Here is a 20,339-nt window from a genome sequence, read left to right as displayed (position 1 = left end):
ATACGGCAGATGACGAGCACGAGCCGGACTACTAGACTGTACCATTCGCAGGGCGGGAAAGAAACGGCTGCACGTCGCTGATCCCGGAAGTGGGGGGCGGGGGATAGAGGGGCTCCCTCCGGAAGTCCATTCACGAATGTTGGCGGGTCTATCTTGGCGCCGGAGGTGTCTGCAGCCTTCGCTATGAGCACGTGCTCGGTTTCCAAGGTGAGTCGGAAGGAGAGGGAGTGAATTGAGTCCCCTTAATCGAACGGACGCCTCGCTTTCGGGTCCGCGAGGGAGTTTCAATTCCTGATTCTGGTGGTCGCTTGATAATGTTCGTCCCTCTTCGGGCATGCGCATATGGATCGCTGAAGCTGTTAAGCTTTGTCGCTTTCCCACTTTGTGTTTGTGTGTTGTGTTGTGTTGTGTTGTGTTGAGCAGCTACAACATCTCTTTTGTTTCTCATCGGGAGGATAGAAAACTGCCAGAAGAGGTTGTCGAAGAAACTTAAGTGGAGAAAGCAAAGCGGGAAGCCTGGGGAATGTGGTCATTAATAAAGACATTATCCTTTTCGCCCCTCAGGTCGCGTTGTTCACAACCCTCCTGTCGTCCCATTGCTGTCCCATGTTTAGGAAGCAGAAGAGTAGAAAGGGGCATCTTTCTCCCCAGGTGGAATAGCGCTGTGAATAGAATAGAATTCAATTTTTTATTGGCCAAGTGTGATTGGACACACAAGGAATTTGTCTTGGTGCATATGCTCTCAGTGTACATAAAAAGAGAAGATATATTCGTCAAGAACCATAAGGTTCAACACTTAATGATAGTCATAGGGTACAAATAAGCAATCAAATCATATTAGGAAACAATCAATATAAATTGTAAAGATACCAGGTTACAGTCATACAGTCATAAGTGGAAGGAGATGGGTGATAGGAATGATGAGAAGACTAATAGTAGTGCAGATTTAGTAAATAGTTTGACAGTGTTGGGGGAATTATTTGTTTAGCAGACTGATGGCGTTAGGGAAAAAACTGTTCTTGTGTCTAGTTGTTCTGGTGTGCAGTGCTCTATAGCATCGTTTTGAGGGTGGGAGTTGAAACAATTTATGTCCAGGATGTGAGGGGCCTGTAAATATTTTCACGGCCCTCTTCTTGATTCGTGCAGTATACAGGTCCTCAATGGAAGGCAGGTTGGTAGCAATTGTTTTTTCTGCAGTTCTAATTATCCTCTGAAGTCTGTGTCTGTCTTGTTGGGTTGCAGAACCAAACCAGACAGTTATAGAGGTGCAAATGACAGACTCAATGATTCCTCTGTAGAACTGGATCAGTAGGAAGTTTCTCTTCAATCATTGAGTGGCAGACAAACCTCTTTTGGTGGGGGGGAGAGGAAAGGGGATGCTCATGCCAGAAATGAGAGGCTCAGAACTATCCATGCTTTGATACAGAAAGTTAAGTGAGATTACTATTCCTTATCAAGATTTTTTAATTTATTTTTATTCTTTATCATTTTTAGTAAATGACTCAAGGCGGCAAACATACCTTATATTCCTTCCTCCTCCTATTATCCCCACAACAATCCTGAGAGGGAATGACTGACCCAAAGTCACCCAGCTGGCTTTCATGGCTAAATTTTCCTTTCCTTTCCTGGCTGAAACATGGGGTATGTGCAGGTGGTAGGCTACAATGGGAAGTGAAGGAAACATCTCAGAAAAAGGCAAACCATTTAACTGTTAGTCCTCAACCTACAACAGTTCCTTGAGTGACCATTTGAAGTTACAGCGACACTGAAAAAAAGTGCCTTATGACCATTTTTCATCCCCATGGCCACATTGTTTATATTCGGATGCTTGAGAACTGGTTCATATGTATGAGGGTTGCAGTGTCCTGGTTTCACATGATCCCCTTTTTTAACCTTCTGACATGCAAAGTCAATGGGGAAACCAGATTCACTTAACAACCATGTTGCTAATTTAACAACTGCAGTGATTCACTTAACAACCATGGCAAGAAAAGTTGTAAAATGGGGATAAAACTCACTTAACAAATTTCACACTTAGCAACGTAACTTTGGGGCTCAATTGTGGTCATACGTCGAGGATTATCTGTATTTCTGCCAAGAAAGCTACACAGGCATCTCCGTAAAGTATTTGTAAAAAGAAACTATAGTGCGACTTCTCTTAGTGCTTTCCTCCTAGGCAATTGACTACACAGTATCTCTAGAGCAGAGATCCACAAACCTGGTGGTTTGACTAAGATTTGGGGAACATGTGTTCTTTAAAAACTCACAAAACGAGTGCTACAGAAGTCACAACAATTGCAAAGACATCCACAAGGATGCTGCTTGTCACCAATTGTAGCCTTCCCCTTCTGCAAAATTGCTGCTTCTCCATTGTTCTTTTTCTGGGAAGCTGGGCATATTTCCAAACTAAACATTAGATTGCAACTGATAATTGTTCTTATTTTCTAATAAAGCTTTCGGGATCCAGAGGAAAGAGTAGAAGCAAAAATAATGGCAGTGCTCTCTCCCCACCCCCCCACCCCTGTTATTTTTGTTCGTTTTCTTTGAGCAAATAACCTATTGGGTTGAACTGCTGGTAAATTGACAATCTGAGTCATCAGTTGGGAGCAAAGATTAGATTAGAGAGCTATCCCTGCTTATTAAACATAGGAATTGGTTGATTAGTTGCATAAGGAGGAAAGCAGGAATTTATATTCCTCTCCCAAATGTTATCCTGACTATTTCCTGGCATCTCTTTCAGAGAGCTTCCAGTGTCTTCCCAAGCCCAATCTATAGCCTTTGGTCTGAATCCAGTACAGGTTAGGTCCATTTATTCAGTGACTTTTCAAAGTTATAATGGCACTGAAAAAAATGGGCATAAGACCAATCCTCAAAGTTCTGGTCATCACAGCCACCCTCACACTCATAAGATCAAAATTCAAGCTGGTCCCGCCCCCACCATGCCACCAGCTGACCTTTGCTTTACATGCCTCCCCTCTACAGAACTTATCAATACCATCCAGTCTTAAGCCGTAAGGAGTGGAGGTTGTGTTGCCCCTGCTGATGCTTCCTCCTCCAGCTGCCTTGTCACAGAGGAAATATCCAATAGCTGCCACAAGTTGCTGCCAGGTATCTTGGCCCTACACAATAGGGGTAGGATACCTCCAAAAGGCCACTGTCTGGCAGGACGATTGCCCTGGCCAGCAATGGCACATGGCTTGGAAAACTCATGGCCCTGGCTCCTGTTCTTTTCCAGCATCCACCCTTGCTCCATAGTGCCCACCTGCAGGTGCCCACCTGCCCACTTTGCTCCGTAGTGTCCACCTGCAACACTTCCTCCACCTGTAGCTCTCACCCACCAGCTTATTTTCCCATGTCTCCCACCTCTTCCCATGTCATAGTCATTAGGTCTTCACTTAATGACCGCATAAATTAGCAATGGAAATCCCAGTTCTAATTGCCATTATCATTTGAGGACTATGTATATAATTTGTCATAAGACTGTTTTAGTTGATCGTTCAAAGGATTTCAGTTATACTTTGCTAAAACCTCTTAATTCTCCATAATTGTAATCTAACCCTTTGTTGTCCAATCAGTTCCCAAAGCTGTGTCCATGATCCTACCACTAATCCAAAATATTAGGAATATGATCTGATCACAAGACTGACTCTAATTAGGATGACAACAACCATAGAATTCGAAGATTAGCTCCACTCTAAAGACAGATCAAATTGATCTTGAAATACTTCTCGCCTCTCCATCATTGTAATTTGCACAAATTGAATATCATTTGTTCTTCCCACTTTTTAGTATGGTTGTTGCAGTATTTCGAGTCTCTCAGCACAGTGGTGCTTCAGTGCAACAGGAGTAATTTTTTGTTTGACAACAAGGGTGGGTTAGACCTGTTTATTCAGTTTTGGATAAATGGCTGCCTTGGTTTATTCCAATTTGCTGTATAATTTGGGGTTTGTAAAGGTGTGAGTAATGGGGTGAGCTCCTGTTACTGGTCCCAGCTTCTGCCAACCTAGCAGTTCGAAAGCATATAAAAAATGCAAGTAGAAAAATAGAGACCACCTTTGTGGGAAGGTAACAGCATTCTTGCACCTTTGATGTTTAGTCATGCTGGCCACATGACCATGGAGACATCTTCGGACAGCGCTAGCTCTTCGGCTTTGAAATGTAGATGAGCACTGCCCCCTAGAGTCAGGAATGACTAGCACATAACCTTTACCTTCACCTTTACAGGTGTGAAGTACAATTCTAGATATCCTTTTAGCCTGATCCAGCAAAGCCTTCATATGTTACTATGACCCATCATGTTTAAAACATGTTGTGATAATCAATATACTTCTTGAATTCAGCATTATGTAAGAAAAGCTCACTTTTTGGCTATTACATATTTTGTTGTTTGATATGTACAATATTATCATGTTATGGGTAGCTTTTAAAACAGTGTTCTCTTCATACTTTCCCTGAAAGTGAATCTATATCAGTCGTTTTTTGTGAATAATCAATATAAATCAATATATATATATGAGAATAAAGACAATACTTATCAAATGACTCTGTTGTATTTAAAGGTTTTTTACATAAAATGTCTAGAAATAAAAAGACGGTAAATAAGAGCAAAATCTTATTTTGCTTGGCAGTATACATTTTTGAAAATTTCACTTATTGTTTTGAAACTATGAAGATTGTAACGTTATGTTGTGTAATATATATGTTACGCAACATAACGTTACAATGTTCATAGTTTCAAAACAATAAGCGAAATTTTCAAAAATGTATACTGCATTTGAATTATTTCATGATAGAAAATATTTATTTGGAAATTCATATTTTGAAATAAAATATCTTGAAAAGTATTTTTCCTACTATGAAGAAAATATTCTAAAAATTCCTTTATGAAACAGTGACACTTGCAGATATTCAATTCCTTGTAAACGTGAATGTAGCATATTTGTTAGTCCACTTAATAAATTCTTTGTTACCTTGTGTTTGTTCCGGGAAGTGGGGGGGGGAGGAGGGTTTGTGAAGGGAGGGGGGAAAGGGGGAAAAATTTTGTAAAACTTTTTCAATAAAAAATAATAATAAATTCTTTGTTCATCTTAGAATAAATCTCTGATTGTTTCTTGTTGAGACGTTAGGGAATATATGCACAATAAAACATAATTATCTTCCTTTGATGCCAACCGCAGAAAAGTCCACATGGAATTCATATACTTGTTTTTAACATGAGTTTATTCGGCTCACAAACGCAAACGATTTCTTATGTACTATTTGGAGTCGCTCATTCACATCTACTTAGTTTACTGAAAATTGCACTGTTAAAAATAACTTCGTATAAATAAAAGATTCTAGTTTTTCCACTTGCAAAAAAGTGAAATGTGGAAGAGCAAATGGTAACAAAGGAAATATAAAATGAAATGAGTGCCTTACTTATTATAGGTCATTTCTATCAATGTAGAATTAGGACAAAATGTGTAATGGAATCAATATTTCTCTCTCTCTCTCTTTGTTGTGTCCCCTCCCCCCTTTAGGGCTGCTTTGTATTCAAACCAAATTCTAAGAAGAGAAAAAGGTCTTCAGCAGGTTAGTGTGTAAATTTCCTGCAGCAAACTGAAAAATACATGACTGCTTATATGTTATATGTAGTAAAATGAAAGATTAAGGAACACTTTGAGGGAAAAGTTACCATTTTAACGTGAAAATGAAACACGAATTAGAGATTATGCTTAGAGAAAAAAACCCAGAAGGATAGTTTGTATATATAAATACAAATGAGGCTACATATATGTTACATTTGAGACAACTGTTTTATTTCATTTTGAGCTTTTTTTTTCTAGCTGGAGGTTATAGTTTGTGTTTAATTTCCCCTCTCAAATGAAAAGAAATAAATCCCAATATTTTTTTCAGTGCTCTCTTAAAGTTTTCTTTAAGAAGAACTGTTAATTTACGAATACTGAGAGTGAATGCCATATTTTTCTGTTTTGTTTTTCTAGCTGACTATTTCAGTAAGGGAAACAATGACTTGGATAATAGTGAGTTACGACTTGATACTTGTCTGTTGTTATGGAAACAAATTAAATCTGAAACAGAGGTGAGTATTGCTTTTAATGTTGAATGGGGAAATGGATTTCATGTCTGTTCAAAAAGTGTGTAGAGAGTCTTCCAAGAAAACAAATAATATCAGTTATTTTAAAGTGCTGAGCACAGTAAATGGAATAGCAACATTTGAGGCAATTTTCTTTTGTTTTATTTTTTTGAGCAGAATGATAGCTTCATACAGGCAACACAAGCAAGTGTAGAATTCAATATGGAAGCAGCAGGGAGCATCCTTTTTCCTTTGTAAAGTGCTATACATGAAGAGCTGGTGATCATGAGTACAGTGTGAATGCTTACAGGAGAGAAGCATTTACCAACACTTGTGAATTTGAACTCTTGAGATCACATTGAAATTTTGCTTGTACATGGAAAGGCTTCTCATTGTAAATAGTTCTGTTACATGTACTGGCAACTGGCTGTTTGCTATCAGGCACTGTGATACTTACACCCGGAGTTCTGTATTTATATGAACTGAATAAGTCCTCTCCCTGGATTTCTTTCAGTCAATAACGCATGCTGCTTTAAAGCATGGGAATTTTATTTTTCTACAGTTACAGGTTGAATCCAAACACTTTGAATGAAAATAACCAGGGTTCTTTTCTGCTAGAAAATGAGGGATGGGTGATACTCTGCTTTAGCTCCCCTTTCCTTTGGTGTCCCCCAGTACATCCTCCCCTGCCCCCTTCTGAAGGCTTTCTTAACCTCTTGAGCAGTGCAAGAAGGATAATTAGGGATGCAAGAGAAAGTGTGAATTATAAAAAGTGATTATTCTTGTTCTCTCTCCTTTATCACTTGTGAAACCTGAGGATTCTAAATGTGGATTCAAATGAATGAATTCTTTAAAAAAGCTTAAGCATCTGGTGGGCTTCTCATGAAGGAAATGAGTCAAACACGCAGTTTTCCTCAAGATGAGAGAGTGTCGAACAGAATTCTAGCCTCTCCTTTTATTAGGATTCTTATCAGAAGGCGTTTGCATCAAAGGCAGGCTTGCGTGCATCAATCACATAGCAACAAAGGCACATTCTAAAACATCAAGAGACTTGTGTAGCAAAATCACAGTAACAAACAGAAATTCATCTTGTAACATCCTAACCCTGCATGTTAATAAATCTCATATAATTGTGTGTAGGAGAAACTCCTAAGAAGCTTTGTGAAAAGAGCCTTATCAGAAAAGGAATGTCCTGTGGCTAATCAGAAAAGTGTTGATACATTTCACACCATCGTAGAGGCAACATCTTTGCAGCCTTGGCATCAAACAGATTTCTGCTTACATGATAAAATTAGCCAGACTTACTTATGCTGATCTTTGCACATAAGCAATCTCTCAAAGGTTACTTATGCTGATTTTTGCATATAAGCAATTTCTCAAAGGAGTTCATATGGCTTAATATTGCAAAATGCAACAATGCAGCTAGTTAGAATAAGATTTCTTAGACAAATATCTATTCTTTTCCTGATGGAGGATGAATCTTCTCTCCGCAGTCAGTGTATTTATGCAGAGGGAAAATGTATTATTCTGGAAACATTTTAGTAATATCTGTACATGTGGCATAAATTATTTGATAGTAAATCTAGCTTTATCAATAAATATTTCTTGCTATGGTGTTATGTACTTCTGCATGAAGTGTTTCTACATAAACACTATGCAGAAATGCATACCAGTATATACCTATGTAGAAATTTCTACATAAATATAAGATAAATATAGAGGGATGGAGTAATAAGTTAGTAGATTTTGTCAGTATGGGAAAATAGTCTTAGCATTTGATAAGCTCCTTTGCAGACTAATAGTATGTAATTTGACTGGAATTGTGGATTCTTTGTCCATCTAGCAAAAAAACTGCAATAAAAACAGGTTTATTAAAAGTGCTATGAGTAGCACAAGATGTATAAAATTCTGTCATAGAATGTTTGAATATTCTGCCAAAATATAAGCAGAGTATTTAATTTACTATTTAAAAAGGCTGACATATTTCCCAAACCTTTAGCTCTTCTACTATCTTAGGATCACTAAAGTAGGGTAAAACTGAGTAGGTTAAAAGTTTTCTTCCTTTCTTCTGATGTTCTATAAAAACAGAATACAATTAGTTGCTAAGTTAATCTATATACTTTAAATGCACTTCAGTATTTACCCCCCAAATTCTCATTATTGAAACCAGGAATTTTAATGGATTATTAAAAATTAAATAACTCAATATTAATCAGTTTCCTGAATGGTCAGTGCAGTTTCTAAAGCTAATAAGGACTAACATCTTTGGGTAACTGTTGCTCCTGATCATGATAACTAATGAACACAGAAGCCCAGAGGAAGTGCATTGTCTGTTCCATCTTTTGGGTATCAGAAACTTCTAAGATTCCCTTAAATCAGGGGTGAAAATGCTCCTGGTTCAGACCAGATCGGCCGATCCGGTAGTGATGGCAGCAGGTGGTTCGGAGAACCGGTAGCAAAAATCCCTGCCCCCCCCCAATGCCCAGGTGAGCCACGCGATCATCAAGAGTTTTTTTTAACTTCTAAAAGCATTATTTCTTCTGCCGAAAAAATGCTTTTAAAAGTAAACCCCCCCCCCTCTGATGATCGCATAGCTCAGCTGGGTGGTACCAAAAAAATGGGGTGGGGAGTCCGTTTTTCCTTGCAGCAGGTTTTCCTGAAGCTTGCAAGCCAAAATAAAAAATGGGGGGGGGGAGTCCATTTTTCCTCCCAGCAGGGGAGGAACCCTCCCCCCTCATTTTTTGGTTTGGCTAGCAGGCTTCCCTGAAGCCTGAAGCCTGCTGGGAGGAAAAACGGACTCCCCCCCTCCCATGTTTTGGTTTGGCTAGCAAGCTTCAGGTAGGCTGGGAGGAAAAACGGGGTGTGTGTGGGGGGGGGGTTCATTTTTGAGAGAGAGAGAGAGAGAGAAGGGAGGCAGGCAGGCAGGGAAGGAAGGAGGAGAGGAAGGAAGGAGTACAAACCTGCCATTGGATGCAGCTTCAGAGGATAATCCAGGGTTGGAAGGGACCTGGTGGTCATCTAGTCCAACTGTGCTCCAGCAGGACATTGTTAGTGAGTTTCTGTCTTTTGATCCCCCAGTCACATGGTTACATAGCCACGCCCACTGAGTTACATGAACCCCCCCAAGTCACACACCCCAAGCCACACCCATAGAACCGGTAGCAAAAAAATTTAGATTTCACCCCTGCCTTAAATATACAGTTGTACTATTCTGTACACGTACCTATGAGAGGTTAGCTGTAAAGTTAGTTGTTGTTCCTGTTTATAATGACTCATCTATACAGAGAAGCTTGAGATTGTCTTTTGTGGATAATTGCTTGGTGATATAATACCACCTTACCATAACTGAACTTCCATTCCAATTTGTTTCAGATTCTTGGTATATGTTTTGTTCTGCCTCTAGCTTATGGCAGGCAGAAAATACTTCATTGGTAAATGAAATGAAATATTTTCATGGTTTTGCTAGATGCCCTAATCAAAGCTTGATTTCTTATCACTGCTGTTTAAGTTAGTAGAATTAGAGTCATTAAAAACCATTCTGACAAAAATAGGTTTGTGGAAAAATATACTTAGGCATATAGAACAGATTTTGAACTGTCAGGAATTTCAACCAGTAGGCTTTTCACAATAAGGTTACTTATATGTTTGGTTTTTATCCTACCTTTATTACTTTATAAGTAACTCAAGGGAATGAACATATCTAACACTGTTTTCGCCTTCTTTTTTACCCAACAACAACCCTGTGAGGTGATTTGGGCTGAGAGATAATGACCAACAAAAAAATATAATAATGAAATAGCTAGAGATATGTATTTTATGGTCTTAGCTTAAAATGCTAAAATGGAATCTGTCTTGTTCTCTATAAAATACCGTACATGTCTGGCAAGTATATTTTATACATCATATGACTAAGTTTATAATAATTTCAGTTATTTTTTATAGCTATTTAAAAATGGTTACAGATCTCTTTCTGGGATCTAGTTGAAAAGCTGAGGCTCTTTTTTTTTTTTACAGCAACTACAAGAGGACTTGAATAAGAACCTATTTGATAACCTCATAAAATTTCTGAGACAATCTCATTTAGATTTTAAGGAAAAGAAAGCAGAATGGATTTGTCGGATGAAGTCCTGTGAAATTCCTGCTGCAGCTGTTGTTCTAGGTAGTGCTTTTACTGGTATTTTGATTTAATTACTAAAAAAACAGTTACTTTAAAAGTATTTAAAAAAAAAGAAATGGGACATTTTAGGATAGCCATTGTATCACAAATCATGCAATTAAAAATAAGTGACGATTAATTAGTACATTCTTTATGAATGGCAATAAGTTACCATTATGAATGGCAACCATCTGCTTTCTTTGGTTTTGTTACGGCACAGTGTTTGAACCTTTATCATTGGCTCATTTTTTCCCCAAAAAGAGTAATGTACACCATAAATACATGCAATTTGTGAACCCAGCTAATCAGTTCAACTACATATTTGCCCCAGCGACATAGGATGTTATGTCATCAAACTTAGTAGCAAAACCACACACAACAAACTTTTGTCATTGTAAATGTGATACAGTATTGAAGAGTTTCTCTGTTCTGCATATATGTGACCAATAACATGACCTATTTTCCACACAAGCCCCAAAACTAAACAAGGATCCAATTAAACAAGCAAGTCAAAAACATGATCCTTGTTCATTTACTTCATTGAGAAAAATGATCCAGAGCTACATATTTGTGTGTGGCAAAAATATATCAGCCTTTACTTTAAGTAACTGGCGTGGCGTGTCCTCCTTGGACAGCAATAACTACAAATAAATGTTTCTAATAACTGATCAGTCCTGCAAGTAAGCTTGGAAGAATTTGAGTCCATTCCTAGTTACAGAACAGCTACAATTCAGGAATATTGGTTCGGTTTCCTCCAAATCCCATGGAAATCACAGAAAAGAATTTTTCTGTATGAAGGATTGGACATGAAGTACTATTTTTCAGAACCTGCTAAAAAAGAAGTCCCTGTCTGCCTGTGCCCAGTATTCTCTTTATTGTTAAAAAATGTTTCCCAAATGTCTAATATTAGCCATTTTTTTTTCTCTGAACTCATGTGGCTTGTACCGGTAGCACATGGGTCTAACTTAATTTCTCAATTAGGTTCTTACCTTGTGTACCTTCCTAAAGGCAATAGGATGGTTAACTTCATTTTAAATTCTTAAGGAACATGTTTAAATTATCACTGGTATACAGCAGGAGTATCAAACTCACGGCCAGTGGGCCGAATGCATCATGCGCTGGCCAACCCCACCCCTGATTTAGTGAAAGGGAAAAAGGTTGTGATACATCACATGATGACAATGTGACTTTGCGAGTTTGGCACCCTGGTATACAGTATAATACGCTTTACATTTCACCGTTCCATATAATCCCTGTGTATAGCACCTCAAGGGATTTTAAATCAATTTTGGCATGGCCAATTTCAAATACTCTACAAGCAATATTTTATCCCCTGTTTCCAGTCTTTGCATTTTGTAAATTGTTAATGCATTCCTAACTAATAGTTAATTTGTTGACATGTTATTTTAATGTGTGTTCCCTGCAGTTCCAGTTTCTAGTCTTTTCCATTTTATGTGTATATAGCACTTTTTTCTTTCTTTCTAGGATAGTTCACTTGTCTTTTCTTAGGTCAGCAGCCTTTGATGCTTCAGACCATCCCACAATTTTTGTTTTAGTTTATTTTTACTTAGTTTTTCAAACCCAGGACCCCTGCAGTATCATAATCTGCTATGTTCCAAGTTTTAAATGCAGTGTAATATGCAACAAGGGGAGCTAAAATGTTAAATTTCAAATATCTCTTACATGACCTTAATAATGATTAACCTCCCTCCATCTCCAGCTTTTCCATTCCCACTATTATCTCATAGTCTTAGGTACAATCTGTTTTTCCCCTGAGAGAAAGAAGGAAAATATGAATGATAATGCTGCAATACAATTTTAAAAGTTATGAAAATACATTCTTTATATGTAGCATTATAAAATAATCAATTTTGGCTGCTTCCTGATATTTATAAATACATTTCTCTATTTGTTCCTAATATCACAAAAATAAAAGTTAAGTGAACAGGTTCAATATTCTTTTTGAAGTCAAGCACTATGCTTTTCTTTTTGCCTTTTACATTCTAGTATTTCTTCTGTATTATAATAAGACTCAAAATGTCTGCATTGAGTTCTGTCATTGCTTATTATGTGGAAAAATAGTTAATTGACACATTTTTGTTTGATTGATTACAGCACATGCTTTATACTTTGTCTTCCTTCTGACATGCTTGCATTTTTTCCTTTCTGTTTTTAAAGAAATGAAAAGAAAAGAAATTGACTTGTATAAAAGAGCTGAAAGACAGCATAATTTTGTAATTATTTCTGAAAATTGCAGTGCTTGTACAATTGATTGCAATAATCTAAAAATATTTTACTTATCTTATTTTGTGACTAGTGGTGCCATTTGCAATGGTAGTGGATACACTTTGACTTTCAAGCCAAACCTGCTGATCTCAGACATATAAAGAAAATAAGTTTACTCGAACATTCTTGCACAGTGAGATATACAGTATATCAGAATAAAATTAAATGAACACAATGTAATTTGTGTCCAACATTCTGTTTTTCTTTAGCTTTTTTGATGCAAATGTTAGATAGTAGTATGATCACACTAAGTTGATTTTCCTCACAGAGCCCTTCCTTCAAATATTCTGGATATGAGGCAAACTATCACAGGGAAAATCAATTAATAAGGGTATGTAGAATTGCATAATACCTAGTGCCTAAAAATTATTTCCTACCTGCTCTAGCTGGACAAGCCTAATTTCCAAAAAGTGCAGCTTTTTTAAAATTAAAAGCTCAACTGATTTACTGTATATTCTTTTACTTTCTTATGTGTTAGATTACTTTAGCATTTACAATAATTAATGTATATGTCTCTGATATTTCTGTGAAAGTTGACTTCTGCTGATTACAATTGATTAGGGATAGCATTTTATCTGACTTTTTGTTATCAAATGGAAATTTTGATTATTACTTCAATTTAAAAAAAAAGCCCTTATGAAATTCATCTTTCTGAAAAAGGCCTAGTTCTCCTGTAGCCAGTTCAGAATATAGTAACATTCTTTTGCCCAAAGCCTTTGCCCATGAACTTTCATTTTAGCATTTTTCAGAAATCTTAGTAGAGCCTAAGCATTTCCTCCTCAAAATGGCCCTGCAATTAAAATTTCATTGAGTGCTACCTCCTTTACTAATATTGAATGCGTTTATATGTGCTTTGAATTGCAAACTGAGTTTGCAATTTTCTCTATCGATTTTAGCTATCCATAAAGAGGAAGGATATAGTCTTGACTACTCTTTTCTCCCAGGTGTGAATGTTACAGACCATGAACTAACAATTAAAAGTCTCTCTGAGGTTCTTCGAGATGATGTTACTCCTTTTGTGGTGTCACTGAAGGCCAAAGAATGTCCAGGTAAACATTGGAATATATTGAGGAGACTTTTACCATAATAATTTCAGCAACGTAGTAAACTGTTTGGATGTGCACTGCTTCAGATTTCAAGTGTTGTGGAGAAAAGCTGCTTTTGAACTGTGAATGGGCACATACATAGTGCCTTTCAGCAACCAACGGAGGCTGAGATTTTGTTCCCTTGATGTTGCTGTAAATTAAGTAAAATAAAGTTATTGTGCAAATTTGCTTACTATAAATAATTTAGATTGTATAATTAGGTTTCCTTTTCATATAAAGTTTTCAGTTGGTTTGATGTAGAATTTGGATTTATTTATGTTGGAGGATCCCAAATGAAACAACGATCAATTATGCAAAAAGAGCTGGGAAAAATATAATTATATTTTTTTTAAATAATTCAAACATTTCACATTTTCATTGCCTTTCCATTTTGCCTTTCTTTAATTTTTTTAATTGAGAAGGCATAAAGCAGCTGCTACAAAAGCTGATAATACAGCTCATGGGCTGTGAGGTAGAGGTGGATTCATCTGAGGAAGAAGAATGTCCCAAGAATTTGCCCAGAAGGGTACGCTGCTCTGTAGCATCGCTTACCGATTGGTATAAGAACGTAATCAAAGTAAGTTTAAAAATTATTAGTTCGCATAGTGCTATTCTTTTCAAAATTTTGTAGGCTTTCCATAACTTGTGTATTGTTTTGAAATGATTAAAGAACTTTAAAAAAATAGATTACAAAGATGTAGAAATAAAAATATATTACGTTTTTAAGTTTTTTATGTACGTCTCCTATATTCCATGTAAATCTTGGAAAGAAAATACTTAAGTTTTTATTTTTATTATGTTTTATTAATGATGGATGAACCCAAATAATATAGGAAATATATATATCATGGTGTTTACTACTTTTTTGAATCATAGGTATTTTGCATCCTAGAATTACAGAATTTGAAGGGATTATTTAGGAAATCAAGTCCAACCACATTTTCAATACATGAACCCAAATTAAAACATTGCCAACAGATGGTTGTCCAACCTCCACATTCAGTAAATGGAAAATTACAACCTGTATGAATAATTTGTTCCACTGTCTTGTTAGAAGCTTGCATTCAATCAGAATTTGCCTTCCTGTTATTTAAGACTCTGGAATGTTGGACCAGACCTACTGATTTTTTTCTGGGGGAGAGTCTTTCTATTCGAAGAGTCCTGTCATATTTTCTGAAATCCCCCTCCCTCAGTCCTCTAAAAACAGATTTTTTCAGTCTTTCGTCATAAGAATCAGGCTTACTCCAAGCTAATTTATAGGATTATTTATTTATTTATTTATTTATTATTTAAATTTGTATACCGCCCTTCTCCCGAAGGACTCAGGGCGGTTCACAGCCAAGTAAAAATACACAAAACACTATAAATACAATTAAAATACAATTAAAAAACTTATTTAAATTGGCCACAATTAAAATTTGGAGATAAAACCCATTAAAAAACCCATAACTTAAAAAACTACCCCAGTCCAGCGCAGATAAATAAGTAAGTTTTAAGCTCATGCGAAAGGTTCGGAGGTCCGGAAGTTGGCGAAGTCCTGGGGAGTTCGTTCCAGAGGGCGGAGCCCCACAGAGAAGGCCCCTGGGTGTCGCCAGACGACACTGTCGCGCCGACGGCACCCTGAGGAGTCCCTCTCTGTGAGAGCGCACGGGTCGGTGAGAGGTATTCGGTAGCAGCAGGCGGTCCCGTAAGTAACCCGGCCCTATGCCATGGAGCGCTTTAAAGACGTTCACCAACACCTTGGAGCGCACCCGGGAGGCCACAGGGAGCCAGTGCAGCCTGCGCAGGATAGGTGTCACTCGGGAGCCACGAGGGGCTCCCTCTATCACCCGCGCAGCTGCATTCTGGACCAACTGCAGCCTCCGGATGCCCTTCAAGGGGAGCCCCATGTAGAGAGCATTGCAGTAGTCCAGACGAGACGTCACAAGGGCGTGAGTGACTGTGCACAAGGCATCCCGGTCTAGAAAGGGGCGCAACTGGCGCACCAGGCGAACCTGGTGGAAAGCTCTCCTGGAGACGGCCGTCAAATGGTCTTCAAAAGACAGCCGTGCATCCAGGAGAACGCCCAAATTGCGCACCCTCTCCATCGGGGCCAATGACTCGCTCCCGACAGTCAGCCGCGGACTCAGCTGACTGTACCGGGATGCCGGCATCCACAGCCACTCCGTCTTGGAGGATTGAGCTTGAGCCTGTTTCTCCCCATCCAGACCCGTCGGCTTCCAAACACCGGGACAGCACTTGATAGCTTCATTGGGGTGGCCGGTGTGGAAAAGTACAGCTGGGTGTCATCAGCGAACACCTGGTACCTCACACGAAAGCCCCTGATGATCTCACCCAGCGGCTTCATATAGATGTTGAACAGAAGGGGCGAGAGAATCGCCCCCTGCGGCACCCCACAAGTGAGGCGCCGCGGGGTCGACCTCTGCCCCCCCGTCAACACCGTCTGCGACCGGTCGGAGAGATAGGAGGAGAACCACCGATGCGGTGCCTCCACTCCCAATCCCTCCAACCGGCGCAGCAGGATACCATGGTCGATGGTATCAAAAGCCGCTGAGAGGTCTAATAGGACCAGGGCAGAGGAATAACCCCTATCCCTGGCCCTCCAGAGATCATCCACCAACGCGACCAAAGCCGTCTCAGTGCTGTAACGGGTCGGAAGCGGACTGGAGCAGGTCCAGATAGACAGTTTCCTCCAGGTGCAGGGGAAACTGATATGCCACCATACTCTCTACAACCTTCGCGAGCGGGTTGGAGACCGGACGATAATTACCTAAAACAGCGGGTCAGGAAGGCTTCTTGAGGAGGGCCTCACCACCGCCTCTTTCAAGGCGGCGGAAGACTCCTCCAACAAGGAAGCACTCGTAATCCCTGGAGCCAGCCTCGTGTCACCTCCTGAGTGGCCAGCACCAGCCAGGAGGGGCACAGGTCCAGTAAACACGTGGTGGCATTCAATCTACCCAGCAACCTGTCCATGTCCTCGGGAGTCACAGGGTCAAACTCATCCCAAACAACATCACCAAGACCGCCCTCAGATACCCCGTCTGAATCGCCACAATTTTGGTCCAGACCGTCCCTAAGCTGAACGATTTTATCGTATAGATAACCGTTAAACTCCTCAGCACGTCCCTGCAACGGGTCATCCCGCTCCCCTGGTGAAGGAGGGCGGGTCACTGGCTGGGGCAGCTGGGCGGTTATCTGCCGACGCAATGAGGGAGGAGGTGTAGCAACGCCTCGCTTCCCTCAGTGCCACTAGGTAGGTCCTAGTATAGGATCTAACTAGTGTCCGATCAGCCTCTGAACGGCTGGACCTCCAGGAACTCTCTAGGCGTCTTCTCCGGCGTTTCATCCCCCTCAGCTCCTCGGAGAACCAAGGAGCCGGTTGGGATCTGCGCCGGGTCAGAGGCCGCAAAGGCACGACACGGTCTAAAGCCCCAGCCGCAGCCCGCAGCCCGTTTTCTTTAGTGAAGAAAAATAGAGGGCAATAGAATGTTTACCACTTTCAGCTGCCAAAGATAGGATATAAAGAAAATAAGTACTGGTAAATGATGAGAGTTAGCAATATTTTTGATTTTATATAATCTAGCAATGTGTAAATTGTAAACAGAAAGACGTTGCTTTTTTTCTTTTGGATTTTTATGGATTTTTTTTTACTTCATTTCATCTATGCCCATGATGACGAATCTATGGCACGCGTTCTACAGGTGGCATGTGTAGCCATATTGGTGGGCACGTGAGCTCAGCTCCAGGAAACAAGCTGTTTCCTACATTCGGAGAGCCTGGGGGGAGGTGAGGCCTGTTTTTTGCTCTCCCCAGGCTCCAGAGCCTTTCTAGGAGCCTGGGGGGGGGGCTTCCCCATCCCACCAGAAAACAGCCTTTCCCATCCCACCAGAGGCTGGAAACGGCCCGGTTGCTGATTTCCGGTGGGACTGGAAGGCCCGTTTTTTGCTCTCCCCAGGCTCCAGAGCCTTTCTAGGAACCTTGGGAGGGCCAAAACAGCCTTCCCCACCCTCCCTGGAGGCAGGAAATGGCCTGTTTGCCAACTTCCAGATCGGAAGTTGGCAAATGGGCCATTTCCGGCCTCCGGAGGGCCTCCGGGAGGTGAGGAAGGCTGTTTTGGCCCCCCGGCTCCTAGAAAGGCTCTGGAGCCTGGGGAGAGCAAAAAATGGGCCTACCAGGCCCACCAGGCCAAAAGCGGGGGGTATCGCGGGGGCGGGATGCATAGAATTATGGGTGTGGGCACAAGGCGCAACCCCCCCATGCTCCCCCCGCTTTTGGCATGTAATGGCAAAAAGGTTCACCATCACTGATCTATGCTCTTAGTAGGCAAGACAAGTATAAGCATTTTAGAGTTGGTGTCACCCATCATTGCAAGGCATGTCTGGAGAACAATGTTTTTGGATCCTATACTGTATATTTTAGTCTTGCATGGCACTCTTGTTTATTTATCTTATTGTCCACCTCTAATATCTGATATTTTTACTGCTAAAATGGAATGGGAGTTACATATATTTTAATAAATAAATATTTCAAGAAAATGGGTTATGTTATTTTGCTGTTTTTTATTTATTTACTAAACTTTTATCCCTCTTTTTTTTTTTCTTTTATGTTGATAAAATGTGATGGTACCTGTTTGGATTCCACAGTTTTAGATCATGGTCTAGAGAATGAATTTTTTCTTCTAATTCATTCTTTTAATATATGCATTATGATTTGCAGAAAACGGATACTGACTCTCCATGTAAGAAGAAAACATTTTCATCCAGACACTGGGAATCTCCTCCAGTTGTAATTATTTTCAAGGATATGGAAAGTTTCACAACCAAAGTTTTGCAGGACTTCATAATTATGTGCAGGTAATATAACAAATCAGAAATTGTGGCTATTCTGGTCATTGTTAATTTTCCTACAGGAAATAAATTACTAATTAGATTCACATTGGCTTTTTCTTTATTGTTTGTAATAAGTACAGATGTTGACTGGAATAAATTAGCTTTGCCTACAAAATTTACATTATAGGGAAGGTTTTACAGAAAAAATACAGTCCAATTCTTGGATTTATTTTTCCAATTCAACCATTAAGTTTGCAAATATTTATTAGCTGGCTTGTGAGCAAATTTAATGCAGAGATGAATTTGCTCAGCATTATTGAAGAATGAAATTCAGAATTTTGTAATTTTGATTGGACTCTTAACTTGCTTATCCTATCATGATTCCGTAGCAGTACAAAAAGAAGTACTAGGCATGCAGTCTATCATCTTACAGCAATAAACACATTCTTAAAAATATCCAGGCATCATCAGTTAAAATCTCACAAGCCAAAAAGTTACTATGTGCTGCAGAGCATATTGTTACTCTTCATAACAGCAGAAGCTGGACAAATTATTAAAATTAGCAGACATGGAGATAATGTGATTTATATACTAGTCAAGGGGTTCAGTCTCCTGTTTTATAAATTATATTAAACCTTTGTATTCAAATGTGCAATTCAACTAGATGAGATTTCAGGCTAGACACAGCTGGTTTGTATAGTATGAAAGCCAACTAGGGACTTTAAAGATTCTGTTTCTGATTTCTGACTGGGACTGCATTGAGTTTTACAGACTGCATTTCTGTTTTGTATATATCACATTAATAGATCACCTTAATATATGATGATCAGGAAAATGGAATTATTACATATAAAGAGCAAGTCTCTTTTTTTTTAGTTTTCAAGGTGGTCACTTGTTTGTACACCACTGTTGATTAATTCTGTGAACTTGAACTATATGGAAGAAGTCAAATGACATCTGATTCTCTTATACACATTTTCATTTTTCCCAACTGTTTATTTTTCCCTTAGTCATTGTATACGTGAATTTCCACTGGTCCTTATTTTTGGAATTGCTACATCTCCGATGGTCATCCATAAGCTGCTTCCTCACTCAGTGTCTTCTTTGTTATGTATAGAACTCTTCCAGTCTCTTTCTTCCAAAGAGCATTTAACTAAAGTGATTGATAAGGTAATGCTTTAAGAAAAGAAGGCGTTGTATAGTCTGTGCAAATTCTTGATAAAAACCAAAATATTCATAGCTGTTCATTGTTAAAAAATGTTTTAAAAAGTCAGTTTTCGTGAAGAGTTGTACAGATTCTCCTCAACCTATTGTCGTAATTGATCCCAGAATTATTGTAACTTGTGGCAGTTATTAAACAGGCCACTATATGACCAATTTTACTAGCTTTTTTGCAGCAGTCATTAAGCGAATGCTGTAATTGTTAACCAAACACCATGGTTGTTAAGTGAACCTGTTTTCTCCAATGGGAGTTTTGTTGCTGGAAACCAGAGGTAAATGTCCGAAATTGGCAAAAATCCAAAAAAATGCAGGGACCATATAAACAGTCATAAATGTAAGCTGGTTGCCAAGTGCCCAAAATGTGATCAAATGACTGGGGGGGGGGGGTGTTGCAGACATTGTAACTTCAAAGTCAGATCATAGGTAGCTTGGGGGAGCTCTGTCATATCTTTGAACGGATGCTAAAAGACCAGTCATTAAGCATGGACTACCTGTACTTTACCTTTTATTATAATTGCCACCATAGATTTCAGATCATAATTCTATGCTCAGTTCAGTATAATAATTAATTCCATTAAAGAGCTGAAAATGGGGGTGATCTTTTTTTTCTCGTTGGCCTTGGAGCAAATTTTGGAGATGTGGGCAGGAGAGCTATTATACAAGTAGTCTTCTGCTTGCCAAATACTGGA

At 39.2% G+C, this 20,339-nt stretch overlaps 1 protein-coding gene across 3 annotated transcripts in view; it reads left to right on the top strand.

Annotated features, from left to right (window-relative positions):
- Positions 1–34: 34 nt before the first annotated feature.
- ORC3 (origin recognition complex subunit 3) overlaps positions 35–20,339 on the top strand; it is a 42,096-nt gene continuing 21,791 nt past the window's right edge. For 2 of the 3 annotated variants that reach the window (XM_058175328.1, XM_058175348.1), the window contains exons 1-8: positions 35–207; positions 5,520–5,571; positions 5,982–6,079; positions 10,088–10,232; positions 13,460–13,564; positions 14,020–14,177; positions 18,317–18,453; positions 19,440–19,599. In XM_058175328.1, coding sequence (XP_058031311.1) covers positions 184–207; positions 5,520–5,571; positions 5,982–6,079; positions 10,088–10,232; positions 13,460–13,564; positions 14,020–14,177; positions 18,317–18,453; positions 19,440–19,599 — 879 coding nt within the window. In that variant the 5' untranslated portion in view covers positions 35–183. The remainder of the gene's footprint in view (positions 208–5,519; positions 5,572–5,981; positions 6,080–10,087; positions 10,233–13,459; positions 13,565–14,019; positions 14,178–18,316; positions 18,454–19,439; positions 19,600–20,339) is intronic. The other variant, XM_058175338.1, reaches the window with a different exon arrangement.

This window comes from Ahaetulla prasina, chromosome 1 (genome assembly GCF_028640845.1).
Source record: "Ahaetulla prasina isolate Xishuangbanna chromosome 1, ASM2864084v1, whole genome shotgun sequence".
NCBI classification, from domain to species: domain Eukaryota; kingdom Metazoa; phylum Chordata; class Lepidosauria; order Squamata; family Colubridae; genus Ahaetulla; species Ahaetulla prasina.
The sequence above is the reverse complement of the archived record's forward strand: the minus strand, read 5'-3'. Positions and strand labels throughout refer to the sequence as shown.